Source organism: Fusarium coffeatum (genome assembly GCF_003316985.1).
Source record: "Fusarium coffeatum strain FIESC_28 chromosome Unknown BRIP53273_contig_281, whole genome shotgun sequence".
Classification (NCBI taxonomy): Eukaryota; Fungi; Ascomycota; class Sordariomycetes; order Hypocreales; family Nectriaceae; genus Fusarium; species Fusarium coffeatum.
Genome location: NW_022158072.1, coordinates 28,114 through 51,246, shown reverse-complemented (window position 1 = coordinate 51,246; position 23,133 = coordinate 28,114). Strand labels below are relative to the sequence as shown.

The 23,133-nt window shown below is 48.7% G+C and overlaps 10 protein-coding genes across 10 annotated transcripts; 4 read left to right on the top strand and 6 right to left on the bottom strand.

The window, feature by feature from the left end:
* Nucleotides 1–937: 937 nt before the first annotated feature.
* FIESC28_10031 (uncharacterized protein) lies at nt 938–1,744 on the top strand (the record flags this gene model as incomplete). The annotated part of the gene is made up of 1 exon (XM_031164166.1): nt 938–1,744. One exon carries the CDS (start codon nt 938–940, stop codon nt 1,742–1,744), a length of 807 nt encoding a protein of 268 aa, XP_031011796.1.
* Nucleotides 1,745–1,916: 172 nt separating this feature from the next.
* FIESC28_10030 (uncharacterized protein) lies at nt 1,917–4,898 on the bottom strand (the record flags this gene model as incomplete). Its single annotated transcript, XM_031164165.1, has 3 exons — nt 1,917–4,153; nt 4,682–4,747; nt 4,799–4,898. The coding sequence occupies 3 exons, from the start codon at nt 4,896–4,898 to the stop codon at nt 1,917–1,919; spliced, it is 2,403 nt and encodes an 800-aa protein (XP_031011795.1).
* A 251-nt stretch (nt 4,899–5,149) lies between these two features.
* On the bottom strand, nt 5,150–8,232 carry FIESC28_10029 (uncharacterized protein; the record flags this gene model as incomplete). The annotated part of the gene is made up of 4 exons (XM_031164164.1): nt 5,150–5,820; nt 5,872–7,613; nt 7,663–8,007; nt 8,057–8,232. The coding sequence occupies 4 exons, from the start codon at nt 8,230–8,232 to the stop codon at nt 5,150–5,152; spliced, it is 2,934 nt and encodes a 977-aa protein (XP_031011794.1).
* A 445-nt stretch (nt 8,233–8,677) lies between these two features.
* On the top strand, nt 8,678–9,997 carry FIESC28_10028 (uncharacterized protein; the record flags this gene model as incomplete). Its single annotated transcript, XM_031164163.1, has 1 exon — nt 8,678–9,997. One exon carries the CDS (start codon nt 8,678–8,680, stop codon nt 9,995–9,997), a length of 1,320 nt encoding a protein of 439 aa, XP_031011793.1.
* Nucleotides 9,998–11,172: 1,175 nt separating this feature from the next.
* On the bottom strand, nt 11,173–13,397 carry FIESC28_10027 (uncharacterized protein; the record flags this gene model as incomplete). The annotated part of the gene is made up of 2 exons (XM_031164162.1): nt 11,173–12,433; nt 12,502–13,397. 2 exons carry the CDS (start codon nt 13,395–13,397, stop codon nt 11,173–11,175), a joined length of 2,157 nt encoding a protein of 718 aa, XP_031011792.1.
* Nucleotides 13,398–14,349: 952 nt separating this feature from the next.
* Nucleotides 14,350–15,214, top strand: FIESC28_10026 (uncharacterized protein; the record flags this gene model as incomplete). Its single annotated transcript, XM_031164161.1, has 3 exons — nt 14,350–14,503; nt 14,554–14,735; nt 14,786–15,214. The coding sequence occupies 3 exons, from the start codon at nt 14,350–14,352 to the stop codon at nt 15,212–15,214; spliced, it is 765 nt and encodes a 254-aa protein (XP_031011791.1).
* Nucleotides 15,215–15,578: 364 nt separating this feature from the next.
* On the bottom strand, nt 15,579–16,052 carry FIESC28_10025 (uncharacterized protein; the record flags this gene model as incomplete). The annotated part of the gene is made up of 1 exon (XM_031164160.1): nt 15,579–16,052. One exon carries the CDS (start codon nt 16,050–16,052, stop codon nt 15,579–15,581), a length of 474 nt encoding a protein of 157 aa, XP_031011790.1.
* Nucleotides 16,053–16,861: 809 nt separating this feature from the next.
* On the bottom strand, nt 16,862–17,353 carry FIESC28_10024 (uncharacterized protein; the record flags this gene model as incomplete). The annotated part of the gene is made up of 2 exons (XM_031164159.1): nt 16,862–17,113; nt 17,168–17,353. The coding sequence occupies 2 exons, from the start codon at nt 17,351–17,353 to the stop codon at nt 16,862–16,864; spliced, it is 438 nt and encodes a 145-aa protein (XP_031011789.1).
* Nucleotides 17,354–19,423: 2,070 nt separating this feature from the next.
* Nucleotides 19,424–21,580, top strand: FIESC28_10023 (uncharacterized protein; the record flags this gene model as incomplete). The annotated part of the gene is made up of 1 exon (XM_031164158.1): nt 19,424–21,580. One exon carries the CDS (start codon nt 19,424–19,426, stop codon nt 21,578–21,580), a length of 2,157 nt encoding a protein of 718 aa, XP_031011788.1.
* An 88-nt stretch (nt 21,581–21,668) lies between these two features.
* FIESC28_10022 (uncharacterized protein) lies at nt 21,669–23,069 on the bottom strand (the record flags this gene model as incomplete). Its single annotated transcript, XM_031164157.1, has 1 exon — nt 21,669–23,069. One exon carries the CDS (start codon nt 23,067–23,069, stop codon nt 21,669–21,671), a length of 1,401 nt encoding a protein of 466 aa, XP_031011787.1.
* Nucleotides 23,070–23,133: the final 64 nt, after the last annotated feature.

The following is a 23,133-nucleotide window of genomic DNA, read 5'->3' as shown; positions in this document are numbered from 1 at the left end:
TTTTTTTTTTTCCTTCATTCTCTAAACTGGCGTAGCGATCGACACTCCTGAGTCTGATCATCGTAATCACGTAGGTCAGCTATCCTTTCTCGCAATGTTGGACCAAACACAAGACAGCGGGGCTTTTTCGCCAAATACACCCAAGTCGCGAAGTGGATCGAACCCGTGTCGAAGACCGTCGGGTAGATTTGTTATCACATTCCTCGAGCATACAATTAACCATTCATCGAATGATTCCCCGTCACATTTGCTCAAGGAAGTCCAAATAAGCATCGAGATCGCCAGAGTCTAGATCCTATCCCGCGACGGACAGGCCTAGACCGCCAATCGATCATAGCCGCAACAGGACGAATTGTCTCAAATGAAATCTATAGTGGTTGCTCAGCTGGCCACCGTAGTAGGCATGCCATCGAATTAGTCTTGAAACATAACCTTATCGCCGTGATAAGACGGAGTGTCTCATCCGGCGTGTGCATAAAAGGATCGTGATCTACCACGGGCATCTAAATGTCACAAGTCACATATTTTCAGCTCCTATTCATTCAGCCAGTGGTTTGTAAAAGGGTACCCATCAAGCCAATCGGGGAAACAGCCGCCTCAACTCCTTACAGAAAAGCGGCTGACGTTTAATTTCCCAACTGCCGAAACTGGACTATCGATGCCATCATAATGTTGATTTTTCATTTAGTCCTATATGCAACTGGATAAATTGGGGGAAGCGCTGTGATAGCGAATAACTCTAGGAATGCTGCGCTTCGGCTGATCGTCTTCCTCTCAAGAGCCATCACCTCCATTTGTGTATAAATACTAACAACTCCCTCGCACAACGGACAAGTTCAACAAGACACAATCCCATCTCCAAAACACTTCTTCCCCTTCAATCGCAACACTGGCTCAACCAAAGAATTGGTGCGGAACCCCCTTTGACCCCTCCAAAATGTCCAACCCAGGCCCCTCAGGCAAAGAGGTTCTCCTCGACGCCATAGCCCAGAACCTCGGCGAAGAAGCCATCCAAGCCATCCAACCCCAGAATGTCAATGAACCCACAGACCAAGATGCTTCCAAATCCCACCGCAAAGCTCCCGTATGCATGACGCAGAGTGCTCTTCCACGAGGCTGGAACCAGGGCGGTATTTCTGACATCGTCGTCGGTTTCAACAGGGAAGTGCCGCGCTGGCAGCCTGGCTCTGTTGTCAAGTGGGCTGCTTGGCGTGCGGGTTTCCAGAGTCAAGATGATGCGGATTATGCGGCCATGCAACTTGCGCAGGCTGCCGAGGTGTGGAATAATGCCGACATCGGTGTGACCTTTGAATGGGTTCCTCTTGCGAAAGATGCTACTTTTGTGCTCTACCACGGCGGCGACGGCGCCGGTGTTCTTGCGCGAGCCTTCTTCCCCAACAACGATGACCTTAGCGCTCTAGTTGTCTTCTCCGATGCTTTTTCGTCAGACTGGAAGCCCTCTATGCACAACGTCTTTACTCATGAGTTGGGTCATGTTCTTGGTCTGCGACATGAGTTTGCTATTGAAGGTCTTCCGGAACTTGGGCTCAGGCCTGAAGGCGCTGGTGCTGTGCAGCTGGGACCGCGGAACCCGAAGTCTGTCATGAATTATTCTCCTGACCCGCCGGAGATGCAGCAGTCGGATATTGATTCGACCAGGATGTTTTATGGGTTGAAGGCTGATGCTAATGGAAAGCCGCCCAAGGTTGGTGGGACTGAGGTCAAGGACTATATCCCGCAGTGAGGATGGGAAATACTGGCTGGGACAACGACCTGCATGGAGAGAAACATATGGATTCAACGATATTTTGGACTTGTAGTAACGAAACACGATATACTTGGGCAGTCACAAATGTCACTCATTTGTACTTTCATCCCGTCATTAGTAGCCCTCCCAGCTATTGCTCATCAGATGCTTAGTAAATAGTGATATCCACCAACTCATGTTGCTTCGCCTCGACCTCTCCATACATAACTCCATGCATATAACACTCCCCAACCAACTTCCACCCCCCATTACACTCCCTAACTATTAACGGTGTATTACAACCACTAAGCAAAACCACACTATCGCCTAGCTGAGCAGCACCACTGCCCATCCCAATTCTTCCATCTCTTGTCCCAAACACCCGTCTCCATGCCATAGCATTCACTGCCCACGAGAACATCTCTTGCTGCTCCTCGGTCGGGTTATACACATTTCCAGGAAACGTCTGCTTAACCCAGGATTGGAACTTCTTGCGACCGAAGATCAGTTCTTGGATAGTGAAGCCGCAGACATTGAGTCCTGAGTTGCGAAGCATAAAGTTATGTAGGCCGAAGCCATTTGTCCAAACACCTGCGATACCTCTCTGCCAAAGCCTGGGCTGGAGTAGCCATGCGTATGAATCTGGCGCCTTGTCGCCGTCGGGAGTCGTATCGCCTACTATCGTTCTCCAAAATGCTTTTCTTGCTGCTTCGAAATCTCCATATATGCTTTTTGACGCGGGAGTACTATTACAAGGGTATCGGGGATCAGCCTCCGCCTGGTTCGATGAACTGAGTGAAGTGACCGTATCCAACAAAATCCCCTTGGTCGTAAGAGTTGCTTGACCTCTGGAAAAGGTTGGTATTGAGCGACCCATGTTTAAATCCGCCTGGTAAGTTCCACCTAGTTGGGCCGTTGGACTAGGAGCACATGCCCAGCAGACACTCCATGACGGTAGATAGTGGTCGCACGGAACACCAACAGCTATCTTCTCAGAGCTCCGTGAAAAGGCATCCATTAGCGGTAGTACCAAGGGCGCCATGAAACCGTTTCTGAGCATTGGTGGCAGGTGTTCGATCTCCCAATTCCCCATCACATATCCGCCATGTCCAGATGCCAAACGAAGAATGTTGAGATCGCCAGTCAACATGAGCTCGGTCGCAAAGTTGGAGTAGATGGTGGGCATGGAAAGGTTGTAATCTGGTTTGATGTTGACTCTGTCGGCAATGGCTTTTATGCCCAAGATACCATAGACTCGATCCTTATCGTCAGTAACGAGAGCATCGCGTGCAAGATTAACTGCTCGCACGAGGTCAGTCCAGCCGCTTAATCCCATTTCAGCATGTTGATCATTTTGGATACGCGTCATGGTTTGCTGGACCTTCCACATGTGCTCTGGTGCCCAATCTCTCTGACGAAGCTTTCTATCCCGCGCAACCTCGGAAGACCAGCCCAATAACGATTGAGGCTGAACACTGTCAAGAATCTCGCGACCGAATCTCGACTCATCGGATGCTATAACTTGTACGGCCTCGTGTATATCGTTCCATGAAATACACTCGTCACCACAGAGAATGGGTGTATTGGGGTTTCCCATAGCTACTTCCTGCACAATCCACATACGACGCCAATAAGGTCGTGTGAAGAAGTGGAAAAGCGCCTTGTAAACTTCCGTCTTCATCGGGCTGTGATATTTCGGCCACATGATGAAGAGAGGTCGTAAGTCAATTGAGAAACTCTGTTGGTAAAAGTCCTCCATCGGATTATCCCTTTTCGACTCTTGGGATAGCCAATGTAATGCTGAAAAAGCGAGCTGGCTTGTCTGGTCACTCGGGCCTAGCCAGATAACAACCTGCCATGCCGAATGATAAATATCGCGCATCCGAGCGACTTGGTGTCCGCGCTCCTCTGAATTCGTCTGATCGATACAGACAGCGTCTATCCATAGTTTGAAGCCTTGCCGGACTCTGTAGCTCTTTCTTAATTGGTCCAGGGCGTAGTACAGATTCGGGGTGACCTTGAATGGGCATCCGTTGACGGTGATAAAATGGCACTCGTCTCCGTCTGACGGTTTCGGACTGCCCCAGACATATGACAGAGCGATGTAATCGCCCCATTCGTGTCTCCATGGTAGATCAACTTCCTCTCCAGCGAGCGTCTCACCTGAGTGTCTTGAGGTAGCTTCGCCGACGTGTGGCCCTAGACCTGTTCTAAAAAGAGGCGCAAAGTCGTGTTGTGTAGGAAGCTCAGGCCACGTCCTTCCTTTCCCTTTGAACTGTTGGTCGTGTTTGTCTTTAGCGGCGGGTGGTAGGCAAACATGTTCAATTGAGCATGCTATTGGACGGCGCTTAGAGGTGTTGGTTGTGTCTTTGACGTCTTCAATCTTGAGAAGACGAATCTCATTTTCTAACAAAGGTTGATATACAAAGTCCAGGGCCATTTTAAAAATATTTATGAAAATTACAGAACATGAGATTCACGGGGAATTTACTGATACTTATTGCGTGTCGGTAAGACTGTTGGTTGTGTTGAAACGTGACTGCGGCGCTTAGAATGGGCCCTCACCAGCGAATGGGAATGTCACTCGGTGCGCTGTTTTATCCCTACAGAAATGGCATTTTAATCACTTATCATAAGGCCATATGCATCGCTGCGAAATGAATTGATTCTCTTATCCAGATTTGACTTAATAAAAACTTTGTAGTCTATAAATTTTGTCGTTGGGTCAATCTCCGATTGCGATGAGATGAGAACAGAAAGCTTCATCAATATTTGACGTATATGTTTAACTGAAAGTAATACATTAAATCGTAAATTAAGCGGGAAACCCGTCCTTCGTCGTTCTGATACAGTGACGCGCTCAGAGAGGGATGATGCAACAATTGATGGGGATCGGGCAAGGAATAATGCAGCAGAATCGACCACGACACCAACCACCACAATCTTCACCACCTCTGAGATTGAGCTCGGGCTCAGAGCTTTCCTGAGGCTTCTGGGCATCTGACGAGCCACGTTAAAATTCCGTCTTCATCAAACTATCAATTAACGTACCCATGGGCTGGTGAGCCTTCGGTTGGCTCATCTCCATCGATTCAGCGGTGTATCCTCGCTGGTCCACATGCGCAGGCTGAGGTTGCGATACTGAGGACATTGTCGCGATAATTATAGATTATTGAAACGGATTATTGAAACAAATATGTAGATTCTCGAGATGATGGCAGAAACAGAGAAGACACTTTCTTGGCAGGGCGCACTCCATATTTAGCCTCTGCCCGGCCCGTCGCTTATCGGCCCAAAACTTGGAAGTGACCCCATGTCGTCAGAGATCTCACTAGTCGATTCATTACACCCGTTGTATATCCAGCACTACAGTGTCATCATCAAGTTGAAGGTGCGTCATGCTCACTCAACTTTACAAGGGACCAGCAAAGCCTGCGGGGCCCTGACCTTGATCTGCTCGGTAACCCAATCCTGCATCCTCTTAACCTGCGAAATCGCATAAATCACCGCATCGAAAAAGTCCCCGTCCCACATTGCTTGACTAACAGGGTTCAGCGCGTCCAATCCAACGCGTAAATGCGCTAGATAAACCTGCAAGCTTCTCAATGCCTCTAGTACCTGAAGCTGAGCGGGCAGTTTGTCTGTGTCTGACTTTGGAAAAAGCGCATCGCGGAGGAGATGCGCCGTATGTTTTCCCCTCGCTTGATTCTCTCCAAATTTCTCTACATGAGGCTGCAACTGATCGATAGTATCTTTGGTAATTTGAATCAAGATACGAAGGCCAGAGTGGGCTTCTGAGTCGTGAATTAGATGGCCGAATAATTCCTCTGTTATTTCCTTCAGGAGAATGATTGCTTCAAAGGCTTCGCCTAGCCAGGTTTCTAATTGGCGCTCACGGTTGTCAAGATCATCTTTTGTAACTTTCGAATCGTCGGCATCGTAATTCTCTGCTCTGGCGACAGCTGCGGATTGTTGCTCTTTGGCGACTGGGACTGTTCCGTCAGATGGGATCTTTTGAATAGATATGGCACCTGATTTGAAGGTTGGCTGCTTGGAAATAGGATCCCATTCCGCTAATGGCTGTTAGTAAACCACGATAGATTAGTCGAAGTTGTTGTACTTACTGATAGTCAATTCATTCGCAGCTCTTGCTCTTCCGTCCTTTAAATCAAAATATCCAAAATGGAACGGAATGAACGCCTGTCCTTGCGAGATCTTGCCAATCTTCACCTTAACTTCAACCTGTCCGCGCCTCGACTTGACTAGCACCATGTCTCCAGTCTTTAGATCATACTTCGGGGCATCTTTCTCAGAGATCCGAATCTCAGGGTCGGGTGCCGCATTCTGCAGGGCTGTTCGTCCAGTTTTGGTCCTGGTATGGAATTGAAACACATTTCGTCCCGTCGACAATCGCAAAGGATACTCGTCGTCCGTGTCTTCGTACGGAGGTACATAATCGCAGGCTTTGAGAATGGCGCGACCTGCTGGGCGGAGTTCCTTGTAGTAATCCTCCGAATACGGCACACCAGTCTGTAAATCGTGTCCATAGCTCTCACAGTAGTTGATATCCGTGAAGAATATCCCATCATCAAAGAGCCGTTCTTTTCCGACTGGATAGTCCTCATTGCAAGGCCACTGAAGGCCCGAACCGCCGGTAAGCTTCGCATAAGACATGCCAGAATAATCGCAAGGTCGACCAGCAGAAAGTCGCTGCCAAGCCTTGAAAACCTCCTCAGGTTCAGTCCAAGGCGTCAGTGGACCACCATCCTTGTTCTTGAAGCCCATTCTTCGACTGTAATCCAAGAAGATATCCAGATCTGCCTTTGCTTGGCCAGGTGGATCAACAGCTTTGTGCGATAAATGCACTGTTCTGTCAACATTTGTGAAACAACCAGTCTTCTCGCCCGTTTGCGCAGCAGGAAGGACAACATCGGCCACGGCGGCAGTCTCAGTCATATAGAGATCCTGACAAACGACGAATAACTCAGGCATCGTAAAGATATCCCTGATTTTGGCAAGGTTGGGTAAACTGACAAGCGGATTCGTACCCGACACCCAAACCATCCTAATAGACCCCTTCTCCATAAAGTTCAACATGTTGTGAATATGGGTAGGTTGGTTCCAGTGCGGAACTTTGATACTCTCAATATTCCACAGATCAGCTAGGTCTTGCATATGCGCAGCGTTCTGGTGGTTCCTAAAACCAGGGAACTCTCCATCACAGCCGGTCTCACGATTATTCTGGGCGGTGGGCTGCCCGTTCATCTGGAAAATACCACTGCCAGGTTTGCCGAGTAGACCGCGTAGGAGATGGATATTGTTGATTTGACAGGCGCTTGCGGTTGCTTGGTTGGATTGGTACACGCCTTGAAGGGCTGACGATAAGAGACTGGGAGTTTGGCCGATGAGCTGGGCTGCTTCTTCGAGTTTGCTGACAGGTACGCCGGTGATTTGCGAGACTCTTTCGGGATCGTAACCCTTTACGGTATTCTTCAGGTCTTCGATGCCGACGACGTGTTTAGAGATGTAGTCATCGTTGATCCAGTTGTTCTTGAACAACAAGTGCTGAATACCGTTCAGCAAAGCAAGGTTGGTGCCAATCTTAGGAGCAAGATGGACTGTTGCTTTGCTCGCTGACTCGGAGTATCTCGGATCAACGACGATGAGCTTTGGTGGATGGGGTCCAGCTAGACGGTCGAGAATCCTGGACCACAGAACAGTTTGAGTGGCGGCCATGTTATGGCCTACCATGAAGATACAGTCCGTGTAGTCGATATCCGTATAAGAGCCTGGCTGTCCATCAGAGCCGAAAGATTCTCTCATGGCAGCCGCTGCAGTCGCGGTGCAAAGGCGAGTATTTCCGTCCCTACCGATCCGTTAGCTACCAGCTCTTAGTGAAGATTGTCTGCACTCACATATGAAGGGTGTTAAGTCCCGCCTTTCCAATCAAAGCAAGCACGTAATACTCCTCAAGTAACAATTGCCCACTGGTGTAGAACGCAATACTATGCGCCGTCAACTTCTCAACCAATTCCTTCGACTTTTTGACGATGAGGTCCATGGCTTCATCCCACGTCGCCTCTTCAAGCTTTCCATTGCGACGGATCAATGGGTGCGTCAGGCGGTCTTTGCTATGAATCGCTTTCCAGCCGTTCAAGCCTTTAGGCCCCAGCCGTCCCTTGTTGACGCGATCGACAGCGCGACCTCTCACGCCGACGACTTTGCCATCTTTGACTCCGAGGTCAAGGCCACATCCGTTGCTACATGAGATGTTAACAACTGATTTATCGACACGGCATGTTCACGTACCTGCATAGAACGCATGCACTCTGAACCCATTTATCAGGCGTCTCATCACAGGCATGATCAACTCTGGTGGGCCATTGATGCACATATGGTGTTCTGGGACCCCAGATATCTTCAATAGAGTCACGAGAGCAGTCTTTGGGGGGGTTCCCGACCGTGTCGATGTTGACTTTCGGCATCTTTTCGAGGCAGAGGCCAGCAGATGAGAAGTTCAATTGATACAACAGTAGCAGGATTCTTCTGTTCAATATTCTCTGACCTTGCTCTTGGCGGTGTGTAATAAACTCAAGTTGACTGGCTACGAAACCATCTGGTCGGCAAGCTCGGTATCCTGACTCCAACAAAAGCACATTTTTTCAATATCGATGCTGGAAGTATGATGCCAATTTTACGTTTGAAGAGCTAATGACGTAAATGACCCAAGTCTTTGGAACATTTGACCTACTAATGACGAGTAAAAACTCTACTCCAGAAACACTATTTTGATTGGGGTTAGCTTATATTATGCTGATCCGCATTGCGTTGATGTATCTCCGGGGAGCAGATATTATGGAGATGGAAACCCTCATGGGTCAGCATCAAGAACACCAAAGGCAGATATTAAATTGATACGACAATTGCGAAATGGCGACGACTTGTTCAGCCGCGCGGTCAAAACTGGAAGAAGCAGCGTCACAAATTCAGAACAGCCAAGATGAATCGAAGAAGTATGAAACGGTATCATTGGCCGAAGCCATCGGTCGCGTCGCAGCACGCGATTATCTGAGTCCAATCTCAACACCCGAATTCGACACCTCAGCCATGGACGGCTATGCGATATCATCATCTCTCACAAACCTCGCAACTCCAGAAACACCCGTATTTTTCTGCATACGCGGTACGATCGCAGCGGGCGACAAACCGAAATCTATTTCCCCCAAAGATGATATGGCTTTGAATTCCTGTGTTGAAATCATGACCGGTGCACAATTTCCCGAAGGAGAGGAAGTGCTTGATGCTTGTGTCAAGGTTGAAGATACGGTTCGAATTGCAGGGGAGGTCCCATGTATTGCGGTTAGTAAACCTGTGCCGAGATATGCGAACCGGAGGTTTGCGGGGGAGGATATTCAGAAGGGAAAGGTTGTCTTGAGGAAGGGGTCTTTGATGAGGGCTTCCCATATCATGCCTCTTGCTTCGGTGGGAATTGATGCGATAGAGGTGCTCAAGAGGCCGAAGGTTTGTATCTGGTCAACGGGGAATGAGTTGACTTCCAAGACATCGCATGTTAGGGACGTCAATGGTGTCTATCTCACGGCTGCGAGTAAAGAGGCCGGAGCGGAAGCTACTTTCATGGGGTCAATCCATGACGAGGTTGAGTCCCTGGTGTGTTCCATCAGAGAGAGGCTAGAGCTTTTATCGACGGATATTATGATCACAAGTGGAGGCGTGTCAGTTGGAAAGTTCGACCACGTGCGGCAAGCCCTGGAAATCCTCGGAGCCAAGATCGTCTTTCATGGTGTATCAATCCGGCCAGGCCATCCAGTTCTCTTCGCGCTTCTACCGTCACCCTTCGGCGAGGTCGCCTTCTTCGGGTTGCCAGGAAACCCAGGCGCTGCAGCTGCATGCTTCAAGTTCTTGACCGTCCCTTACATAAAGCTACTACTCGGACAGCAGCCAGAGAACCCCATGCTTGCACGCTTGGAGAACCTTGAACTTGGAAGTTCGGCGAGGAAGAGTAACATGGATGCGCCGAACAGAGGATTGAACTGTGATCGGTTTAGGCCTGGTGTATTGGACTTGACTGGTAGAGAGCCCACGGTGCATGACGCGCCTGGTGTTTTGGGACCTGCGAAGATGAAGCCTTTCGTGGAAGCGAACTGTTGGATTCATATTGAGGCGAATGAGAGGCTTGAGGCGGGACAGATGGTTTCTTGTTATCCTATGAACGACACTTCAATACTGTAACACAAATTAGATTTCCAAACGTTCGGCTTATTGCCATTATCCTTACGATGTATCTGAAAACAATTGCAAGGCATTCTCCCACTCCTCCTTCGTATTAACATTCTTCAACACCACATCCGCATCCCCATCCGGAATAATCACAAGTCCACCAAGTTCCTTGACAGCTTTACTAGGGCTCAGCTTGCCTTTCTCACAATTGTCCTTCAGATGTCTAATCGCTTCTGGACTCCATATCCCCAACAAAGGCTCACAAAAGCCTTCCACGTTTCGAAAGCAAGTGACAGGCGATTTGTACTCTGACTTTAATTGATCTAAGGCAGACGCTGTGATGCATGGGTAGTCGCATGCGACGACAAGCCATGTTGCTTTAGAATCGTGTTGGAAAGCAGCGAGGATGCCGGATGCTGGTCCTTTGGACTCTTCAGATTGACTCGTTTCAGTGTCCATAATTATTTTAATACTTGGACCTCCGGGTGTGATGGTTTGTGGTTGTTTTGAAGTTTGTTGAAGGAAGTCGTCCAGCTCAGAATCGTGTGCGAGAGATATGTAGATGGTTTCAGCCTCAGGGCATGACCTGTGTAGGAGGTCGATTTGATGCTGGTAAAGTGGACGTCCATCTGGCATTGGAAGGAGATGTTTTGGTCTGCCCATTCTGGTGGACTTCCCACCCGCTAGAATGAGAGGATTCATCTTTTTTGACATTATTTGTTGGACTGAAATGAAGGACTTGTTGATCGATGTAGGTAATGTTACAGGATGGTCAAGTTGTGTTTCCCTCCCACTCGTCATTCTTCACCGCCTTCCCAATCCAGATACTAGCTGGAAACATCTCTCGACAAAAACGAAGTGAGCGTGGCCTCCATTGGCGTAACTCGGACTACAATTTTTGAACCTAAAAAGCAAACCCCATAAGTATATATTATGACTCTCTTTGCTATTTAAAAGAGTTCTATTAATATTACAATGATAGCTCATGTATATTCTGTCTTATTTTCCGAGGGACACTATCCCTCTGAGCGTGTGCTTGTTACGATTGGTTCTTGTAACAGCGCTATAATGCTCTATAGGCAGCTGCAAGCACTACTGTACTCGCTTATAGTGATTATAGCCCAATCCTCTGCCCTGCGGCCTAACGGTCAGGCGCAACCGTTACAGTACTTGCAACACAAGACTCTTTATTCAGTTACAAATGAATTCTCGTTCCAGCCATAAGCTCGACTCAAGCGTCTGGCCAAAATCAGGGTGTCATACCCCTCAATCTGGGACTGATGAGGTCGGTGGATGTTGATGGACCTCTTGATATCCATATCCTCAGACGGTCTGAACGTGTAAACGGAGCCAAATCGGGCTAGCACCGAGAATCCCAGTTCTGCCATGGCCGATTCAAAAGAGGTCCAGCTTAGTGACCCTCGCGACTGAGCTTTGTCGAATATAGTTGCAAAGACTTGAGCTGTCGATGGACTGACGTTTACGGGTGAAGGTGGCTCCACAGCCTTGTTCTCTTCATCAAAGTCTGTGGTCTTGGTGATCTTGTAGACAGAGGAATGCTCTGGGCGTGTCTTTTCCTTTCGCTTCTGGGTCTCGATTCGATCCTTTGCGTCCGCATGAGTAGTGTTCATGGGCACAAGATCCGCCTTGGTATGCTTGTTCAACTTCTCCTTGGCCTTCTGGTACTGCCCCTCAATATCTTGAAATGCTTTCTTCATTTCATCTTGGTACATAGATCCCATCTTTGCGTCTGTCTTTTCGATCACGAACTGGTCGAGGGCTTCCAGTGCCTTCTGGGACACGCCAGGCTCAATAAGATTGATAATCGGTGCAGCAAAGTCGCGCAGGTCAACCTCTTTCTTTATCTTGCCAAGTTCGACGTCAACCTCTTGCAGTCTAGCGACGAGCAGAGTACCCTTCTTGCGCGACGAAGAGGGAAGGGAGTATACAGCAGAGAGATCCTGGACGAAGACGACAATTGCAGCCATGTCGTAAAGTGTACGAGACTCTTTCTCAAAAAGACTTTCTCGCTCCAACGGATGCGCTTTATAGAGATTGGTGAGCTTTTGCATCCACTCGACAGCCTGACTGATAGTTGTTTCCGGCTGACAAAGTCGCAACAAGTAGTGCAGCTGGGGATCGGATCGTGTGAGTTCCTCCGGTTTGCACTTCATCGAGAGCTTGGCATTTCCTCCGCGATCGTATACATTGGACAGCCTTTTGAACCACTTCGATCCGGTTCCTGTCGCGATATGACGCCTGAACAGGGCTTGAGTGCGGGCGTACTCGAAATGGCACATATTAGAGAGCTCTTGGAGAACCATGGACTTGTACAGCTTATCAGCGGATAGCTTCGCGAGGAGGTCAAGCAATCCAGTGATAGAATCCCAGGAAGCGATCCCTTGGAATGCATTGTGAATTGTCTCGAAGACGGCAGGCCCAATGTATCTATTTGAATTTTTTATGGGTCAGTTATCGAGTCGTACAGCTCAAATGAACACAATTGCCCAACGTACCTGTCTGTGTGGACTGACAGGGATCGGCCCTTTTCGTCAGGCAAAAGCTCAGGGCGGCTGAAGAACTCCACGCTGACGCTGGAACAAAGAACGTCGGGTTCTGTGCGAAGAAGCGACAGGTACTCTTGAAGAGACGATTTCTGGTCGGAAGCAATCGCGGAAAGATCTTGGGAGTTGAGCTTGGCGGTGGCCTGCTTGGACACAGAACTAGGTAGAGGAGTGGTCGTAGGCTTGGGTTTCTCGGCCAGCTGGCTTCGATCTCTAGTTTCGGAGTCTTCGTGCAGAACAGTTTCAATCATGATGTTGAGTATTTGAAGCAGTACAAGTTGACGCCGAAGAATAAGCTCTCCCAGCGATTGTGGGATAATTTTTCGTTGCTGAAAGGCTGACTCCAGTCCTGATAGGAATTCCTTGCCTTTCTGACCAGCATTAACGTGGAACGAGAATCCATACTTACCTTTACAGAAGACTGTGAAGCAGTTCTCAAAGTCCCCAACAGGGCGCATGTTTCGTGTTCGCGCCATATCTTCAATAAGATCAAGATCTCCAGCAGTCCCGTTGTGGCCGCTGCGGTATTGCTGAGACAGTGATTTTGTAGCACGGTGCTTGAGTATGTCAAGCAACAGATTCGATTCGGGATCCGTGATATCCTCCAGATTCCACTCAGGTATAAACCAGCACACGTTGCCTAGCGAGGTATCCCGGGAATGTTTCAAGACCTTTCCCTCAAATGCTCCAGTCTCCATGCATTCTGCTCGCTGCGGTTTGTTGAATGATCGCCAGGCAGTTTCGACCTTGGGGCCATGGGCTTTCCATTTGCGCTTCAAGTCGCCGTGCAGCTCTCGAAGCAAATCTAAAGAGCTGGGTTCCATTTTGGCTGGGCTTGTCGATCTCATTGTTTTGTAGGGTGTAGATGTATTGCAGGCTGATGCTCCTGTGTTTGTAGTCAAGAGGTGGGCACATAGAATCATGGATGTGATAGGCACACGGGCGGGGTGTGTTGTTTGTGTATTCTGGGCTGGCTGGCCTAGGACCTGGAAGGTGGGTGCCTGAGGCCTCACAATCGGCATGAAAAAGCCTGCGCCATGTTGTGGCTGGTGAGCGACCGAATGAAATGGAAGTGAGACTTTCCATGATCATAAAAATAATAAAAACACACTGGATGGTAGGAGATATCAGGAATAGCATCTTCAGAACTATTGATTCAAAGTATTCCACGTCTCTACGGATGCTGGAGTGAATTCGGTTGTGGAAAATAACTCCGTGCCTCGGTTTGCGGCACACGAAAACGCGTTTACCATTTTCTAGTCTCGAGAAGAAGCTTTGATTAAGTCCAGACTACTTGATACTCGGGGTCTTCTAGTGATATATCTGATAGTAGGGTCGTCGGCAATGCATACATAATAAAACAACAGTTTTCGATTACATGAACTCTGGACGTCCTGAAGGCGGTTGATTCTCAGGTCGTGCAGGGTAGGTCTGTGTCAATCGATAAGATAGAGATAGATAAGATAACATGCGTGACGCCAAACCAGAGCAAAACAACGACCTGGCAACCTCGAGCCAATTAAGAAGCACTGGTTTCCATGAAGCCAAGGAAAAGAAATGACTTCAAGGGAACCAAATCCCGATGCTTTATCATTTATGTTCCTACAGCAGTGGACATGCCTAAAGTGATAGCAGTCCCCGAAAAGCTGAAATGTAGCTCTCCACCAATGATCGCCCGTGACGTCACGTATCATGTAATCATATTCGTCAGTTCTGCGTCAAGGGACATGCAATAAAGAAACTCATCCACAGTTCACTTTTCATCATCAATCCTCCTCCGAGCAAATCAGAATACTCAAGATGGCATCAATTATCCCCCGAACCTTCCGCAATGTCACCGCCCTCCCCAAGAGGGTCAATTGGTCCATGGGCATGAAGCCTCTTGCGCCACCAATGGCTTGTCGCTTCATGGCGACATCTCAAGAGCAGCCTCGCCTACGATTGGGATCAACCGGTATGCTCAATCCACACTTGGAGATGGATGATTTACTGACAATGAGATAGCCCCCAACTTCAAGGCTCTTACCACCCATGGGGAAATTGACTTCCACAAGTTCATCGACAACAGCTGGACAATCCTCTTCTCTCACCCCGCAGACTTCACACCAGTTTGCACAACCGAGCTGGGTGCTTTTGCCAAGATGAAGGGCGAGTTTGAGAAGCGAGGAGTCAAGATGATCGGCCTGGTAAATCAATCTTCCTCCGATTGAGTTCAACTATACTAACAATTTCTCAGAGCGCCAACGATCTCAGCTCCCACGACAAATGGGTCGAGGACATCAACGAAGTCTCAAACACAAACCTCCAATTCCCCATCATCGCTGACGCCGACCGCAAAGTCGCTTTCCTCTACGACATGATCAACGAAGAAGACATGGACAAGCAAGCCATCGCCTTCACCATCCGCTCCGTCTTCGTCATCGATCCCGCCAAGAAGATCAGACTTACAATGATGTATCCTGCATCTACAGGACGTAACTCTGCCGAGGTTTTGAGAGTTATTGATAGTTTGCAGATGGGCGATAAGAAGGGCATCGCTACGCCTATTGATTGGCAGAAGGGTGATGATGTGATTGTTCCGCCTTCGGTTAGTACCGAGGACGCGAGGAAGAAGTTTGGAGATGTCAGGGAGGTCAAGCCTTATTTGAGGTTCACCAAGGCCTAGATAATGGTATTTAGTATTAGTAAACAGTTCTATGATGGGATTGATTTAAACCAAACGGCGATGAGAACAACTCAAGGAGCCGTTTCAACTCCAGAATATCGAAGTTAGAAGATTAAACTACTGGAGATACAAGCACGGTGAACACAGTCTTAAAGCAAAATGTGTGGATACGCCACTGCCTGATATGCCCCCAGTCGCTTTAAGAGATCTTGGCTATCTGGATTTTACATGAAGACGGTTATTGATTCATTAATGTCTTTTGTTTATATCAATGGCCTTCTACAACAACGTAAAATAAATTATCTCCGTGAATATACATCCCACTGCTATTCAACTACACAGATTGCCTAGAGCTAAATCTAATCTAAGGGTTGTGTGCGACAACATGGAAAGTAGCACCGTCGCAGTTATCTCGGGTTGGAATACTGAGCGAACAGGTATTCGACAAGGAGATAGCAATCCCAATGAAATCAATCGATGCGTCTACCTCTCCTTTAAAAGACCTTCCTCCACTGGTCTCCACACCACAACCCTGAATATTCGCGAAGAGATCCGTACCACAGTTGAAGATGTACTCTCCGTCCCAGCAGGACGACCAGATCCTAAGCTCCATGTTGGGGTTTATACAGGCAAGCACACCTCCTGGCTCCTTGTCGTTCCAGATTGGCTTTCCTTCCATATCGGCAACGGTGACACCGCTGCTGTGGCCGTGAACGTTGCCACCTTTGGGACCGGCGATAGTAGAGAAGTGGTCCATAGAGTAGAAGACATTGACCCTGTTCTCGGCATGTGCGGACATGGCCATGACAGCAGCGAGGAGGAAGGATTTGAAATCCATGATGTATAAGATTGAATTGTAGTGGAGGAAGGTTTTATTGTATGATTCCTTTTGAGGAAGTAGTTCTTTCTGTGATTGAATTGTTGGCGTTGTCGTTGAGTGTTTGGTTGAGTATCGAGACAGCACGGTGTGAGGACATTTTATATACTTTATTGTATACATGGTTTCAATTGAAGCTGAGGCCATTTGACCATTATGCGTCATTGACTGTGTTTAGTTCCTTGGAAGCTATCGTAGGTTACATTATTATACTTAATCCTAACATTGGCATGGTGGTTATACCGGCCTTGATCCTTGTCTGAAGGATTTCATCAGCTCCTTCGACTGGCGATCTTGACTGAATTTAGTAAGTAGATCATTCATTTCTCAATCCTTCAAACTCTCATACTCCTTCAACCTGCACAATCGTATAAAATAACTGCAACGTGACGTACGTAACTTAAATAGAAGAATAATATCCCCACGTATTGTGGGTTCTGCGCTTAGATTAGATTAAGCTAACATGGGCTTCCCCAGAAACCTGAATTAATCTTAACTACTACCTTGTCAAGGCCACAATCTAAGCAACATGGATATACAGCTAGACCCTATTAAGATAGTTCAAATGGAATATCCGCCCATACTAGGCGGAGTCCCAGAACCTGTTCCGGATCCTCCACAGTTGGAGCCTCTCAGATCGTCACAGTAGTATAAATCGCGATGATAAATATTTAGATTTAAAAATGTTTATTTCCACAGTCTACATAGCGAGCAGTCTTGATCTCATATCCTCCCAAGAAAACAAGGTAGTACAATGACGGAAGTCCCCTTTAGAAGCCGAACAAATCGAGCTCGTCATTGTGAGAGGTGGAGAAAGGACCAACCCCAGCTTCAAGGCTGTAAGCCAACTTGACTCGGTTACTCTTGGTAAAAACGCGGACACTGCCCTTGGCGAGGAACAGGTTGATACCAATCTCGATTCCCGAGTCAAGGCCAGCCCTGTAGGAGCTGCCAATCTGTGAGCCGAACATGGTGGCATAGGCGCCGATTTCCTTGTCGTCGATGTCGAGGTAGACAGTGATCTAGTTCAGATTCTTGTTAGTACATCTCTTTCAGATGCTGGCATGAACACTTACACCGAGGCCGGGGACAGGGAGTGGGACATCAACCTGCTTGCGGTTGTTGCTGTGGACCTCAGGGGGAACAAAGGGGTCAGACTGGATCTCGTTCAGCTCATACTTGCCGTCACCAAGGTCCTTGACCTCAATGACAGTAGTAACTGTGCTGACGGTAGTGCTGGGGTTGGAAGTGGTGGTGGCCATTTTTATTGATGTGCGTTTCCAAGAAGGGAGTTGAAGAAGTAAGAAGAACTATTGGTTGGGATTGTAGACTTTGTTGTTGTGGTTGTGGTTCTGGTAGTGATTTTCGATAGAGAGGAATATTAGGCCTTTTTATATCTGAGAGGCCCTCAAGGAGCTAGTGTTTACAGATATAGTCTGAATGTGTGAAGGAACCGCTGTCTTGCAGGAAAGTACGAGACATCCCAAGATTCGCGTCCACTAACCTTAGAATCTCATGGGAGATACCTGGAGACTTGGCTAGGCCCTCGAGAGGCTGGCTGAAGTCAAGCACGACTGAGACTCTGGACTTGGCCAGGCTGTAGAAAGGCTGGCTGAAATCAAGCACGGCTAAACTTGATGCATGTGTGGCACGATTATTGATGTCTAGATACGAACACCATACCTACGTTTCTCACGATAACAGCTCAATCACAGTCTCGACCACCACAGAAGACGAGGTAGGAAGTCGAGAGTAAGCTAAGGATTGCTCTGCATGCGCAAGTGTACATGACACTATCGCCATGGCTATGCCGGGGCTGGCTGAGTCAGGGATAGTTATGACTTGTAGAGGCAAGGTTTCGAAAGCATGTCTCAGAAGAGTACTCCTGTAAAGATCAAATTTGGTTATCTGTTCACTCACTATCTTCAGTTTGTAGCGCACAGACTACGACAGCCGAACTACGACCGGACAGGCCCCAGCAACCTGACCCCGCACCAACTGAAGCGGAAGCGCTTTTGTCTCAAACATGCATACAACACCTTCGCCTAAAATTCAAAGAGCGCTAGAAAGGGATAACAGATTTTGATCTTTACTGTCATATTCCTGAAGAGGCCAAGCCAATGTACTACCATAGCTAGACCTAGACCAGGTTTTGCGCATGTGAACTATTTGGCTGGGCATCAACGGCGAGCCATCCGCCACCGGAGCATGCACTATATCGCTAACCCCATGCAAGAGTTCATAGAAACGGTCATGGCGTCCGAAGAAATGTTAACTGGTGGATGCAGTGTGGTCTCTGGACCTTGAGTGGCTGGCTGCGCGGCCTCGGCTAGATGTTCTCATGCCTGCGGCCTAAGTCACGCTTTAGGAACATAGGCGGGTAAAACCTTGCCTCAATTGGAGGAGTTCTCTAAACGAGGTCTAGTTCAACGCTAAGTTAAGCCAGCGAATACAGGATATTGTTTATCCTTGTCCAGGCAGGTCTAATTCCGGGCAAGTCTACAACGTTTCCAGCCGTCAATACTAGTGTCGGGACCTAGCCACTTTTCCCGTTGTGCCCACGATGGCAAATCACAAATTAGGATTGGTGAGATTATTGGCATGACGGCGGGCGTGGCTGCAAACCCCAGTCTCAGCTGCCGTCCCTCCATGACGCTATGCCGTTAGTGACACTTTCATGGGTAAGTATTGGTGTAGAACAGGGATCTATATTGGCCCGACGGGTTCGCCCGTTCTTAACGGATTGATTTTGTCAAAGTCTAGCCTATTCGAGGGTGACTATCGTTTCCCGTAGCATGAAGATTCTCTCGCCGAGTGACACATCCAAGTTGGAGAGATGAGACACTTTCAGGCACTATCGAATCTGTGTCTCATCTGCACGAGCCCAGACGAGCCAATGAGCTCAACGAAACCTGCCAAAGTTGACAATATCGCAAATACAAGCTCGGAGCTGAAACTCCAAATGATCGCTAGGAATGTAGGCATACTTCTGGCCAGCGGCATTGCACCGAAATCGGACTGCAGCATCCTACAAGGTATCAGAGAACTCGTGCCGATTAGCAGAACGTTGTGATAATGGCTGGCTGGTGTGATAGTGGCTGGCTGCTGTGAAATCGGCTGACCGGTATGGAACTCTGGATGTCTCAAGATAGCTCGTCGCGGATTCTCTTTGCTAGCATAACTGGCGGGATTAGCTTTTTAGGGAGGAGGGTCAAGCATATTAAGGACAATACTTGCAGATTGTTGATCCCTCTTGTGGCATTCGATCAAAAGAATTCGTTCCTCATCCCACACTGCCAGTTCAAACGTCCTTAGCGCATAGCCTTGTCACCATGGGGGACGTCACTCCACCCAGCAATGCTCAGGTTATCGAGGTCAATGGCATCACTGTTGACCCGAAGAAGCACTATGCTGAGAACGCAAAGTATACCTGTCACATCATTGTTACCCTCAAAGACATCCTTACCCAACAACAACAAATCACACTTGAAGACCTTGGCGTGAACATCTTGGAGGACCTTGGCAATCTCAATTATCTCTGTCACTATGATCCTCCAGACCTTGGTCCCATTCGAGCCCTAGACACATTCGTCCGCCAGGTAGATGTTTACCGAAATGTCATGAAGATCCCCGAAAACTTGCGCGATGTACTTCATGAAGTTCTCAAGTCACAGTCGGAGAAGGAAGTCATCCCCTGCACATTAGACGTCATGATCCACAACTTTGGAGTCGATCAAGACACCGTTGCAGATTCCATAGCAGCCAAGGCAGATCTGAACCGCGCTGAATTTGAGCTGGGTGATGGCAAAATACGCCTTACCGCAACCTGGCAACAGCTACAAACTATTGCTCAAGATGACAATGTCCGCATCATTGAGGAGGTCATTATACCAGAGCTCCATGACAGCAAGGCAGTGGAGATTGTGATGGGTGGTGGCCAGTTGCGAGAAGCGGCAATCAATCTGTCGCCTTACCATGGCAAGGGACAAACCATCGCAGTCAATGATACTGGATTCGATCTAGGAAGTCGCAGCGACTGTCACCCCGCCTTCAGCGGCAGTATCGAACGACTCATCTCTGTTGGGCGAGCTGGGGGATCATCTGACACCAGTCCTGCCGCAGGGACCGTCGACGATCCTCAAGGTCACGGCACACACGTCTGTGGCACCATCGTCGCGAAGGGCATTCATACAGACCATGGCCTTGTGACTGGCGTTGCCCCAGAAGCAAAGTTGATCATGACCTCACTGCTTCAAGATCGTCGCACTCTCAAGGCAGTGATAGATGTCAAGACCCTGTTTGAGGAGCCGTATCAAAACCACAACGCCTTTATCCACTCCAACTCCTGGGGCGATCCTTTGGGCCTTTATTCCGCCCAGAGGGTTTATGGCGCCAGCGCATTCGCCATCGATAAATTCGTATGCGACAATCCACAAGCCCTCATCATCTTCTCCGCCGGTAACAACAACGAGAAGATGCTGGAAAAGTGGCCTCAGAACCAAACCAAACCATCCATCGGATCGCAAGCCGCCGCGAAGAATTGCTTGACAGTCGGAGCATCTGGCACAACGCGCAAGCTCACACCCGAGACAGCTGCCACGGCAGGTAGCGCGGAAAGAGCACAAGCTGACCTCCTCGTCTTCAATCCAGACATGGTCCTCAGCGACAGTTCTCGCGGCCCCACGGCGGAGAAGCGTACTAAGCCTGATGTCGTGGCGCCGGGTTACAATATATTTTCCGCCTACTCCAGGCACCCGGGCGTTACTTACTCCGCTGCCAAGGCGAAGAGCGAGGAATACGCCAATGTTCTCTGGAAGGTCCGGAGCGGTACAAGCCACGCGACGCCGCTTGTCGCTGGCTGCGCTGCAATTCTGCGCGAGATCTTCCAAGAGAAGAACGGAAGCCTTCCCTCATCATCACCGCCTGCTGCACTACTTAAAGCAATCATCATCAACGGCGCCAACAGGCTTCCCAATGTTGACATGGAAGCCCAAGGCTTTGGCCGGGTGAACTTGCAGAATTCAGCCTCCATGCTCGAGACCCGTGCTGTTCACCATGAGACTTTGTCAGGCACAATCACTCTCCCCTCATACCCTGGCGGCACACTCATCGGACCACCCCTCAAGCACCTCGACACATTCTCCTTCAGCCTCGATCCCCCTAGTCCCGATTTGATCAGTAATGAAGACAGAAGCAAGTTCGAGCTTAAAGTTACCATGGTCTACAACGACCTTCCTGGTGCGATGATGCAGAATAATCTGAACCTGGCCCTCATTGATCACTCCGCGGATGCGCTCCACCACGGTGGCGTCTCCGAGGACGACATGAGTAAGCAGAACAATGTAGAGCAGATTGTTCTTTGCCCGGTACCTCGGACTCCGGTCACTGTACAAGTCGTCGCGCAGAAGATGCTTAACCCTGCTGAGGGGACGCAGGATTTTGTTTTAGCGTGGTCGGTTACAAGGGTATATACTGGGTTTGAAGAATGATATTCTACTTCTACTAGGGTCTATGGAATAGGCCAATGGCATGCGAACAGTCATAGACTGTGCAGACTGTATGAATGAAACACATCCATTACTGGTATTCTTCAAGTATCGCCAAAACATCATACTTCCCTCTCCTCAAAGCCAAGTCATACGGAGTCATGCCCCTAAGCGTCTTACTGTCCGTCCGAGCTCCGTAAGAAAGAAGTTGCTGAACCTTTCCATCAAACCCTCTGAAAGCAGCCAAATGAAGTGCCGTATTTCCCATATTCTCTTTGATCTCTATATCGACGCCATGAGAGAGCAGTCGTGCCATTACCCAATCGTTTTCAGTGTCACACGCTTCGTGTAGTGGCGTCCAGCCCGCACTATTCTGCACATCTGCTTTAGCCCCCTCGGCAAGAAGTAATTCCAGCACTTCATCACTACCGCCTTTGCAAGCCCGGTGAAGTGGCGTGTCACCTTCTTCATCCGCGTGGTTTATGTCAGCACCGTCCTCCATCATTTCCTTCACCCTCTGTATATTGTCCTCGAGACATGCTTGGGCCAGCTCAACCTGTCGTCGAGCGGCAGCTTCCAGCTTGGCTTGCTCCAGGCTTTTCTCAAGCTCATTGAGCATGATATCAGTGTTGATGGCTAGACCGTTGATAGCGTCGATCATTCGTAGCATAGTCGGAGTTTTGTCGATTTTGTAAGGGTTCTTGTAAATAATGTTGTGTTGTACTTCGGCCCAGGCCTGCGTTACGATGGTTCCGACTTGGATCTCAATTTTCAATGAGTTAAAGATGTTGGTCGGCGCTAGAGCCTTTTCGATCGCGCTGAGTGCTTCAGGATAGGGCCGTCTCCATTGAACAACCACTTGCCAAGACTTGTATCCGTAGTGCTCCCAGTGGTGGACATCCTCGCCAGGACTTTGACTGATCCATCGACCGTTGCCGTGCGCCTCGATATCTGTGTTTCTTTCTGTAACTACCGTTCGCGTGTCCTGAACCGTGCCGAAGGTATGCGCTACATCGTAGAGTCGATTGATCTCTTCTGCGACCCTACGAACATCGGCAGGGAAGTATAAGCCAATACGAATGCCTGCCAGATCTCCCATCTCCGGGTGATCATAAATATCTCCTTCGTGATACTGTTTGACGTCCTCTGATTCATCGTCGACCGTCGCATCTCCAGAGATCGTTTCGACGAAAACAATATCTTTGGCCATGTCCTTGAGCTTCTTTTGCAGCGAAGCATGTTTCTTTGATCTACTCTGCACCATTCCTTTTATTCCTGCAGTCTCGAGTATATCCTCGCAGTCCCTCTTTGCTTGATCAGCTAACAACCTGAACTGTTGCTGTATCCTGTAGTCTCCATATTGGTCAAGAAACTGAGCAACACGTTGATTGGAGGTTTCTGGCTCGTCGGCGGCTCGGGTCTGCGCCGTTTTACTGGGTGCATCTTGAGGGCTTGTTGTCTCTAGAAATCTGGATCGAAATGCTGAGATCATGGCTCAAGCTGAGTATCGGAAAGGCCGGAAAGATAGGAAGGTTCAGCAGCTGTTGAAGGTCAGG